Genomic DNA, 11,693 nt, shown 5'->3' with positions numbered 1-11,693 from the left:
ATTGACTCATAAGGATGTTCTTTCCTGATTTATGAGTGCTCAAAGTACTAGTACTACATACTTGGGAACTTGAGCGAAAAACCCATTTTGTATATAGTCAGTAGTGCCAATAGTGAAATTCAAATCTCCATCTCCATAGGGATATAATTCACCAATAATGATAAAACTAAACTAATTAGTTATTTCACTCCAAGAAAAACTGATTTTAATGACCAAAATTTAATGTGGGTTAAAAATACACTCATTAAAAGTATGTTCTCACTACATTTAATGAGTGGAGAAATACAATCTACTTTTATTGACTAAAAAATATATTTTTTTTCATTTCAGTGAAATTTTCCGCTCACTATTTCCTATTTTCACCTCTTTTTTCACGAATCTTTTTGTCGCCTTCCCTTCCCCCCAATTTTTTTCCCAATATTTCAATGTTACAGATTTAGGGTTTCCCCAAATTTTCACTTTACGCCAAATTCAGACCCTAGGGTTCTTTCTCCATCACTAACAGTCCGACCCGCCTCCTCCCCTACAACGGCTTCTGCCATTCACCACCATAGAGCCACTCCATTTCATCGTTTATATCCTCCCAATTTTTCTCTATCCTACTTTTTTTCTGCTCTACCTTTTCAGATCTGGCGACGAGAATGGAAGGAGAATCTCCAACTCGATTTTTTTATCCTCTGCCTTGTCTCCTCTGCTACATCTACAGTGCGGCTCCGTGCACCACCGCTGCTTTAGTTCAGGTATCTTTTAGGTTTTAGTTTCCATGATGGACTATGCTTTATCAGGTTCTTCATTATAGCCTCCTATTTGTTTGTTTTGAAGGAAAAGTAGAAAAATGAAGACTTTCACAGCTATACGAAGATCAAAAAGTAAGATTGAGAAGGGGAGGTCAGAACTGATCCCATCTGAACCGGAGAAGGTAAGGCTAAAAGTAAAGGCAGGGTGGTTACGAGGTTACAAGAAAAGAAAAAAGAATCAGCTAAGAGAAAAGTAAGTGTCTACTTGTCAATTTAAAGCCATACATTTCGTAGAATAGGCATAATTTCATGGTTCAAATGCTAGTTGTAGTTTTAGTATTAATTTATATAATCTAGTTAAGCAAACTATAATCTATGATCAACTATAAAACTTGTTTTGCTTATTTTGCCTTACGGGGCTAGTTACTTTATATACTGGTGAAGTTAAGTGTTACTATGAGACTCCATGAATTCGGATTAATGTTGGCAAATTTTCAAAAACTGCAATTAACGAAGTGTGTTTCAATTCGACAGTTGTAAATAGAATCAGGATAAATTAGCCTTGTACTGATTGATTCACAAATGGAATGAGGATAAACATAAGGTTTATTTACATACCTTTCTGAAATTTATTGGATTTAGAGTTCTTGTTAAATTATGCTTATATTGAAATGATTTTTGACTATTGTTTATTGTTTATATTAAGGATGTCTAAGAGTTTTCTAGACGTCTAGAAGCTTATAACAACAGTATTTACAAATTTTCTGCTCAATTTCTTCTGGGTTTCCATGTGCAAGACGGGCTCTATGAGCATTTTGAGAAATTTAATAAATTTAACCAATCTCAGTGGATCACAATTGAGAGCAATAGAAAACTTATTGAGGATGCAAAACCCAATAGTTGTTCAAGTTTGCTGATAAACATTACACAGTAGTAGACTACATTCAGCGGTGTGCCCTTTTAATTGTGATGTGAATGGTTAGATGAGTATCATAATGAAGAACATCACTGATTTAGTAATAACAAGATTAATGTCCTCATTTCCAAAGTATATCTAAGTTAAATATCCTAATCAACCCCTTAATTATTGGCTTATGATTAGTTTGAAGTATTTGATGCTTAATTAGATCCTAATTGATTGTATCATATAATAATATGATGTTACTGTATATGTGTGGTTACTTATTAAACCAATTTGTCTTTGTCTTGTCGTGGGTGCTCCTCCTTCCTGATGTCTTATTGTGAATTTTTTTTAGTCTGTAAATTTTATAAAGTGAAAAACCTAGGTGTCTCACATGGTGAGGAGTAAGTGGATAAGTGGGGCATGTTGAGTGGCTCCAACATAATGTTGGACCCAGGCTCCCAGGCACGAGCGAGGCGAGAGCCTTTTGTATAGAGCCTCGTTTTCTGGGTTCAAGGCTCAAGACATTGAGCCTTGACTGAGGCGCGCCTAACACGCGCCTTTAACAACTATGGTGAACTGAAATAGCAGGTTGATTATAAATCAGCTTACTCTGCCTCAAAATAAGCAATTTGTTATTCTTAATTTTGTATAGCATTTTGTTTAGAGACACTCTGAAAGGTTGTTTCTTTTAAATTTTGCTTCAATATTTGTTGGTTTGAGGTGGATCAATCTTTTTCTTGGGCAATTTAAGTTGGAACTTATTTAGACTCTGAAAGGTGTTTTTGATCACATAACATCTTGTGATATTTTGTGAAGGTAGATAATGCATGATGGAATATAAGTGAGGAAAGTGCTTTCAATTGCATAGCTATTTTCTAGCAATTGATGTGAGGAAATTGCTTTGAATTGCAGAGTTTTTCTTGTAAATAGATCTGTAAGGAGAAGCAAAGCTATTTTTGTACAGCAAAGGTAAATGACAAGGAAGAGTTGGGAAGCATAGTTGGAGTAGAGTGAGGTTTAAGTGAATAAACAAATCTTGAATTTTCCATCTTATTGATAGATCTCAATCTTCGTGCTCCAATTGCTGAAGATAATGTTAGCCAAATTGAAATTTCTGTTGTTTCTAATGCAGAATTTGCCAACCACATCAAGAGGTGAGTGTTGAATTCAATTTCATAATCAATCAAAAACAAGTTTGATCCAAAAGTAAATAACTTTGTCGTTACTTTTGTGTTTTTGCTGAATCAATACATCCATAAACACAAAAATTTCATGTCATTTCATTCTGTTTTCCTTCACAATTCAGATTGGTATGTGATAATCGTGTTATGTTAAATAATAATTATGTCAAATAAGTCGTGTTATTTGTGTCATTATGCACTGCAATGCTCTATTTGTTTTCATAATATAGTGAAAATTGATCTTTGACTCATAATGGTTGCTCAATTTGTGTCATCCATACTGAATGACAAGTAAGTTCTATGATTTATGGAATGATTATTGCTTTTGTATCAAGAATTGTGCTGATTCTTTTTGCTTGCCCGTTGATGTTATTATCTTTCTTGCCCCATGGATATAATATCACTTTAAAAGTGGCATTACTATCTTTTGGTAAGCTATTATGCCTTCGTGTCCCTATCCGCCCTCTTTCTAGAGGGGGGCCCCTTCATTGTTCTTATTGTTCAATGAGGAGCGCTCACATAGCTAATCGGTAAAGGCAGCGGCTACCCCTGCAGCTATGATAAAAAGCGGCTAGACTACAGTATCTAGTGATTCCTTATTCTTAGGCGTCTAGTAGTGTGTGAGAAATTTCCTTTGTGCATAGGTACGGGATCTAAAATCTATTAATGTTACCAAGGTGCTCTAAGGGATTAAGTCAGTAAAGTGCCTTTCCTCGTAAGGACAGCCAACCTTTTTCTTTCTATGGGTTTAAGAGTTAGTGGGTTAAAGAGCCTTTTTCCACCTTTCGTCTTTCCTTCCAGTCAAGCCGTGGTTTCTGCTCTTGCCTCTCATGAATCTACTCGAGCATTCCGGAATGAGTGAGCTTTTGTATCAGTACTGAAGAATCTGGTTATCGACTCAGCAGCTATTGAATCTAAGCCAATTGAATCAGCAACCGCTGGTACAGTAAGTGATGTTCAAATAGCCGTTGTTGGGATCTTCTCCGCTGCTAGTTGTTCTTCTTACTAGGGTCTGCTTCCTCATAGTTCTTTAGAACATGATTCTCTCACTCATACGCACTCCAGAGCAGCTACAAGGCTATTAGCCCTTACCTACGAAGTTCCCCCAAACCTTTGACCAGTCCTTTTCAGTTATCCCTTACTATTGCGTATGCACTCAATTCATATCTTCGTTCTCACTATCATCTCATCTAAGTTTCCCAACGGTAATAAGAGAGAAAAAGATAATAGGTTTGTAGAACATAAAGATATGGGATTTCAGGTACGCCAATGGCTCTAAGCTATTAAGATGAAGAATAGGCAAGGATGGGGCTAAAGTCGGGTAAGATCGGATCACTTCCCATAGGCTGACTTTTCACCTAGGGAAAGAAAAAGCTAGTTTAGGCTACACTTCCTCCAGCGAATGAAATTCAGCTAGCTTAGAGTACACTCGGTTCACTATCCGTAATATCATATAGAGAAGAGATAACTTGATAGTTGAGAGCAGAGAAAGCTTTCCCTTGCTGAGCAATCTAGGTTCAGATAGATAGTCCCCTTAGTCGGTTACCCTTTTAAAAGGGTTAGTTTCTAGTATTAGGCACTGGTGTTAATGTGAGCCCTCCAACTCTCAAACGATTGGTCTTACTATAAACTGTTTTGCTTTCCTTATCCTGGAATGACTAAACGACTGTGAGCAATTCTATCTGCCAAAATGAGGCATGAAGGAAGACAACACTGTAAGTAGCAAGCAAAAAGACAGTTGATCCTTTCACTCATGTAGAGGTCCTTCTTCCACTGATGTTTTACTTTTCTTTTATCTAAGGCGAACCGCTGACTTAGAGTATCAACAGCTTTCATGGCTTCAATTCAGGTGCTGGGACGTAAGAAGGAAAGCTTTCGGTTTTCAGTTATTGAAGGAGCTCTTTTTTCGTATGAGGATAAGGTACCGGCCTCTTATATTCCCTGTACTCTCCTCCAAAGCTGCTAATGGCATAAGGAAGTCCACGGGGATAGAAATAATAAAAGAGCTGATTGGCAGTATGAAAGTCAGAAAGCTGCCAATGCTGTATTGATGCCTGCTCGCGTACGCCCACCCCTGGTAATGCCCTTTACTTTTTCTTTTTCCATATTTAATAGCATAGGTAAGACGAAGTAGGAGTGGATTCAGGAATCGTTGTTAGAATTGAACAGATAATAGTTCTAATAACTTCCTATATAGCATGACATACAAGGTTCATATGGTGCATTTATGTGTTAGTAACTAAAGATTTTAATACTTGATATAATACAAACAAGAAGTTTCATTGAACATTGTTATTGTATATAATTCATGTTATATTGGAATCATTTTTATGAGCTAACATCTTGTCAGGTTTCAGCATTATTGTTACAGTTGTTGGCTTAATAGGTGTAGGACAAATGAAAATGGGAAGAATGATTCTGATCTGCTACATATTTAAGGTATGCATGATTGCCACATATCAATTATGATCTTTGTAGCTTGTGTACATTTTGAACATGTTTTATATATATATACATAGGATCTCTATTCTGATGTTCTAGTGCATTTTTTGTTAATAAAATTTTATTTTATTTAAACAGGTGTAATAAATTATACTTCCTAATGGGTAAAATCACAAGTTCATGTCCATCGATGGAAATTAGTTATTTTGAAATGTGAAGTTTGTCTAATGAGAGCATGCTTTATCCATTGAACAAGTTGCTCCTAAATTAGCTACTCTTAGGATTGAAACTTGTTATTGCCATATGACTGACAATTACTTTTGGGAAAGTTGTTCTTTTGCATTGAATATGTACCAAACATGATCCTGAAATTCTATCAACACCTCGTGTAATATTTTTCTTCTTTTAATACTTGTAGAATTGTTTTTATAGATTGCATATTAAATCATTTTATATTCTCCTTTATTTCTTATGCAGATTTTGACATGTTTGATGCCCAATAAGGACATGCTCATGCCATTGAACAACTTGCTCCTAGATTAGCTACTCTTAGGATTTAAGTTTCCCATTGGTATAAGACTGGCAATTATTTTTGGAGAGTTTGTTTTGTTCTTTTGCATTTAAGACTTAGCAAACATGGTGCAGAAATTCTTTCAACATCTCATATAATATTTTTCTCTTTTTTGGAGTATTGCATTGTTGCCTTGTGGTATATTTGTCTATCTTGTAACTTGTTACTTCTTTTTAATGGTGGTTTTTAATTATTTAAGATATTTTATCTTATTTAAGAGTTGAATATACCTAATTTAAAGTAGCTCCCTTCAATCCAAATCATTCTAAATATTTGAAATAAGAGATTTTTAATTATTATAAATAACTTTTAATGAGTGGATTTTTAATCATTATAAATACTTCTAATGACTGGATTTGTAATCATTATAAATATGTGTAATGAACGTATTTGTAGTCATTATACATAATTTTTAATAAAAGTAAATGTCCACTCATTGTATGTTAATAATGAGCGGAAGTATTCCGCTCATTAATACTTTTAGTAAGAAGGGCTTTCTCAAGGGGAAATTTCCGCTCATTAAAAACCTTTAATGAGTGGAATCAGACTTTTAATTATTGTATTTCTTGTCATTAAAACTCTTTTTTCTTGTAGTATTTTTTATACATATAAGAAATCTAACAATTTCCAAAATAATAACTTTCAATGTTAAAAATTAATTGTGATTTAAGAAATTTACAACAATCTAAAGCTTATAAAGAAAATTTTAAAATGTCAAGTATTTAGAAACTAAAAGTGCTTTTAGCATATTTCATAAGAAAAAAAAAAGTGGTTTTGGCCTTTGATAAAACTCTGAAATTGTTTTTTTTTAAATCCAAAAAATTAACTGCATATTTGACAAAAACATAATAAAAATTTCAAAAATGATTTTATATATAATTTCCTCTTATATTTTTTCAAAAGAATCATAACAAATAATTTTGGTTCTTTTTATATAAAGCCCACTACAATATAGGGCTTTGGCTTTTGCTTTTCCTCTGTTAACTAATTCCATAAAACCCTAATTGCATCAGGTCAGCATTCACTGCCTTTGAAAACCAGCCCCTTTGAGCTTCTCCTCTCTTTGAGATTTTTTGAGGAAAGAGCATCAGGTCAGCATATTCTTTTCATCTTTGTCTCTCATTCATAATTAGTTCTATTGTTCAGACATTTCATGGACATAATACATAAACTTATTGTTCAAAGATGATCGATTGTAGATTTAGACAAATCTAATTTTGATTATCGTATTTGATCAAACCTCAGTTCAACAAAAAAGACTACTAGGAGTTGTTGAAATAATAAACTTATAATTAATAAAGTCTTTAATGTGATTAGTGTATTATCCAAGAGTCATTTCTGTATCTGTATTTATAGAGTGTGCAAGAGTCATTTCTGTATCTGTGTCTGTATCTGTATTTATAGAGAGTTAATGTGGTTTACTAAGAGTCATGTTTGTAATCTATAAATACCTATCAATACAAGTAGTAAGAAAAGAGAATCAGAAGAGAATTTTCTTCCATCAATTATACTCTTCCTCTGTACCTCTAAAAGTTTATTTATTTGATCCAACAAATTGGTATCAGAGCCAGACAAAAATTCTCCTCAAAATTGAGAATAATGGTGAAAAGAGAAATCGCCATTGATTCGTGGGAGACCAAGTCCCAGATTTGGAAAGCTATGCGCTTATGCATAGATGACATCAAAGAATGGTGAAAAGAGAAATCGCCATTGATTCGTGGGAGACCAAGTCCCAGATTTGGAAAGCTATGCGCTTATGCATAGATGACATCAAAGAACAAGTTGATTCTTTGACCTTCGAGGAGATCAGGAGGGTGTTGGAAAATGATTTGGGTTTGGAGAAATATGCTTTGGATGGACAAAAGAAATTTGTCATGCAATGTCTGGTGGAATCCTTAGAAAATGATGATGATAAGAATTCTGAGGATTTAGGAGAAATTGGTGAAAGATATGCGAATGTACAAGAACATGTATCTGATGATGAGGAGAAAATGGAAGATTCTTCTGTGATGGGTCTTTTGCCAGAAACTGATCCAGTCAGTAAGAAAAAAGAAGTTCCAAGTAAGTTCAACATTAGCAAGGCCATGATGAAGAGAGTTTCCTATATTAAAGCCAATTATGAGGAACTTACAACTGTCCGTCTTTGTCGACTGTTAGAGGAAGATATGGGAATTGAGAAATTTGCACTTGATCCATTCAACAAATATATAAGCAATCATATAGATGACGTATTGCAATGGGCTGATGAGAATTCGGAGTCCTTAGACAGAGAGATTGATGAGGACGACGAAGATGAAGTAAAACCAAAGAATAAAATTAGTGCAAAGCAAATGGTGCAAACTTGTGAAGTAACTAAAAAGAGGAAGAGGCTTGATAAAGAAGTGAACGCATCAGGCAAGAAGCAAAGCAAGCCTGTGGAAGAAACAGCGAAGAACAATAGTGGTGCAAAAGGCACTCACGATGCATCCAATGATAGTTGTTCTCAATTATCTAATGTCAAGGAAAAGGGAGTTCCAACACCAGCGTATGGTAAAAATGTTGAGATCAAAAGTGAGACAGAGCTAATGAAGGAAATGAAAGAAATATTTTTCATAGAAGAATTTCCATCAAACACATCTGAAAAAGAAATCATGGAAGTTAAAAAGAGAAAGGAAAGAGTGAAAGAAGTCGAGGGAATTGACATGCCTAATATTGTGTCATTGTCATGTAGAAGGTGCACTACAAGTTATGTTCCACATCCAAACCCCAAAATACCAGTTGACAGTGATAATAGTGATGCTGATGGTACTGATGAAGATGATGATGAGGAAGAAGAAAATGATGGAGATACTAATGAGGATGATGGAAGCTACCGTGAAGATGTCGATAACAATGAATTTCGAAGAAAACGTTGGAGATAATTATGGGATTGATGGCAGCTAGAGTGAAGAGATGAAGTTTGAAGATTTAAATAGATTACAGACTACTAGACTGTTTTTGGTGTTAGGAAAGGATAAAAAAATTATAAGTTTAAGGGGGTGTGTTGAAATAATAAACTTATAATTAATAAAGTCTTTAATGTGATTCAGTGTATTATCCAAGAGTCATTTCTGTATCTGTATTTATAGAGTGTGCAAGAGTCATTTCTGTATCTGTGTCTGTATCTGTATTTATAGAGAGTTAATGTGGTTTACTAAGAGTACCTATCAATACAAGTAGTAAGAAAAGAGAATCAGAAGAAAATTTTCTTCAATCAATTATACTCTTCCTCTGTACCTCTAAAAGTTTATTTATTTGATCCAACATGAGTTAAGCTGCGAAGATAGACAAATATCTCAAGAGTTTCTGTATTTACCCATATTATTAGATTATCAGATGTATTTTTATTTTTTTTTATCAAAACCAATTGGGAAATCTGATTAGATATAGTTTGGAATATTTAATTACAAATCTAGAGTATATTTTTATCAGGTCTTCATATATATGAATAAGATCTAGATTGCAACCTTTAATAAACTAAAAGAAATTTCAACATGTTAAGTTGATGTGATGATCATTCGAACCTAATTTGGTTAATGAAAAATGATTAGGGAGAAATTTGAATAGATATAGCATCTCTCCAAACCCTAGATGTGCTACATTTGAATCATGTGATGATTTTAAGGGAAAAGAAGGTTAATTTTAACTTAGTAATTCATATGATAATTTTAATTTTGTACAGGAAAGCAATGGTCAAGAAATTGGAAGAAAATCCATATCTAGATAACGATGGATATTTTAGCAATGATTGCAGAAGGTCGCCGGCGAATAAACTCCCATATAAGTTGAGGTTTAGAATAATAAATCTCTTACTACTATTAACCTATTAAATCTGCATTATTTACAGTGAAAAATATGATTTTTTGTATTGGTTCTTGTTCTCAAGTTACATGATCAAATGCCATATTCAAATGCTATTTGTTTTCAGAACAACTTACAATCTTAATGGAAAGAAATTCATTCTACTTATTAACATATGAGGTTTGTGTTCTTAAATTGAATATCAAGTTTGACAAGGTTGAACTTTCATGGGTAATGGCTTCCATACATTAATACTTGAAAAGAATGATTCAATAATTTATGTTGCAATTCTTAAGTATTTGATATGTTACAGGCATATGTGTTCCATGATCTTCAGAATTTATGGGCATTATTATATGAAAAATAAGCAAAAATAGAAGCATGGTCAGGCAAAAATAGAATGCATGGACATTAGTATACAAACAACAAATGGGCTGCACGAAATTTATATTTGTCTTGGACACCATAAGCAATAGAGGATCTCTACAATCATAATAAGTTTTGAATATTGGTATAACATGTGACAACATTAATATTCATATTTAAATAAACCATAAATGTTAACTAAATTATAAACAGAAAATAGAGGAAGAGAAAAATAATAAAAGTAGACTAGGCAAGAAATTTAACAAATAATAATGAATATCATTGGGCAAACAAATGCAACTAGAGTATGTTGAAACTTAACGTGAGCAAGGAAGGTAAGTTATTGTGCTAATTTTTATGAAAACCAATTGGAAAATCTGCATAGGTTTAGCCATCGTTGAAAACCTTGGATGTGCTAATTTTTGTTCATATGATGATTTTAATGCATAACCAGTGCCCTTTCTTTTATGCACACATTAATCTATGAGTACACCGGTCAAAAGTTCTAATGAAATGAACATAACAAAGTTGTAGATTTCACTCTCTTCCTGTTCTACTATTACAAAACAAAAAAAATATAATCTTGAAACACTATACCAATAACTATGTTCCACCACCTAATGACACAAGACTTTCAAGACAAACAATTCGAGTATTCCAAAAACAATCCATGTAAATTGTAATCCAAGACTTTCGACTCTACTCCAAGACCTTTTCTTTTAATATTATACCAAACAATATGATCCTCATTAAGATGAAGGAGAATCTTATCTCCTCTCTTTGAATTTTGAAAAACCTTCACATTTTCAAACCAAGTAGTAGATAAACTGGGTTTTGTAATGGAGTATAACTTTGTCCAAGTAAACTTATCAACTCTATCATTCTTCCTCGTATGAAATTCTGCCTCAAACTGTCATTCTTACCCTTCTAAAACATGCAATTTTATGGAAACTTTATCCATTGAGTTGATTAAGCAAGCAAGTCAAGGTACTATGCAGAACTTCTCTTTGCTCATATCAAAAGGCACATCTCTTATTTCCATCCATTTTGGTTTAATGTGCATAACCAGTGCACACTAACATGTGTAAAGTGACTATTTCCAGGAACACACCATGTGTTGGAGAGAAAAGAAGAATATAAGAAGTGAAAGAAATATAGGAGGAAGCTTTTCTTAAATTTTATTTCTCTTTAACTTGTGCTTCTTCACTTTTAACCTATACAAGATAACTATTTATAGTACATGAAAATGTAACTATTACAACCCTAATAAATAACATTTAATAACTCTTAATCACTAATTAAGAGTGTAACTTAACATCACATAACTTCTTATAAGTTATTCTAAAACAACTTAATAACCACTAATATAAAGACTATTAATTATAAATTTATTATTTCTAACACACCCCCTTAAATTTATAATTTTTTTATCCCTTACCAAGAACATCTCTTAATCTATTGACATCTTCAACCTTCAACGTTGTTGACCTCTTCACTCTAGCCGCCATCATACCCATACATTTTCTTTGTTGGCTCTGATACCACTTTGTTGGAGAGAAAAGAAGAATATGTAATCGAGGTAAGGGAACTGAGGAGCCCTTCTCCAATTATTTGATTTCGATCCATAAATCCAAACTTTAAATTCTAATTTAGGTTCAAGTTTTCGCTGAACT

General features: G+C 33.3%; 1 protein-coding gene across 12 annotated transcripts; it reads left to right on the top strand.

Annotated features, from left to right (window-relative positions):
- The first annotated feature begins 406 nt into the window (after positions 1-406).
- LOC136224632 (uncharacterized) lies at positions 407-9,690 on the top strand. Of its 12 annotated transcripts, XM_066013023.1 has the most exons (7): positions 407-740; positions 823-990; positions 2,554-2,610; positions 2,774-4,537; positions 4,624-4,899; positions 5,180-5,261; positions 6,849-9,011. In XM_066013023.1, the coding sequence occupies exon 7, from the start codon at positions 7,524-7,526 to the stop codon at positions 8,733-8,735; it is 1,212 nt and encodes a 403-aa protein (XP_065869095.1). In that variant the 5' UTR covers positions 407-740; positions 823-990; positions 2,554-2,610; positions 2,774-4,537; positions 4,624-4,899; positions 5,180-5,261; positions 6,849-7,523; the 3' UTR covers positions 8,736-9,011. The 12 variants fall into 12 exon arrangements, 9 of the variants coding, with proteins under 9 accessions (XP_065869095.1, XP_065869096.1, XP_065869090.1 ...); XR_010686529.1 differs by adding an exon at positions 9,536-9,690 and having other exon boundaries at positions 823-4,537; positions 6,849-6,926; XM_066013024.1 differs by lacking the exon at positions 2,554-2,610.
- Positions 9,691-11,693: the final 2,003 nt, after the last annotated feature.

Source organism: Euphorbia lathyris, chromosome 3, assembly GCF_963576675.1.
Source record: "Euphorbia lathyris chromosome 3, ddEupLath1.1, whole genome shotgun sequence".
NCBI classification, from domain to species: Eukaryota; Viridiplantae; Streptophyta; class Magnoliopsida; order Malpighiales; family Euphorbiaceae; genus Euphorbia; species Euphorbia lathyris.
Note: the sequence above shows the minus strand (reverse complement) of the source record. Positions and strands in the feature narration are given on the sequence as shown.

Coding starts and splice junctions, on each gene's coding strand:
- LOC136224632 (XM_066013020.1), top strand. CDS start 7,524: ATGGTGAAAAGAGAAATCGCCATTGATTCGTGGGAGACCAAGTCCCAG.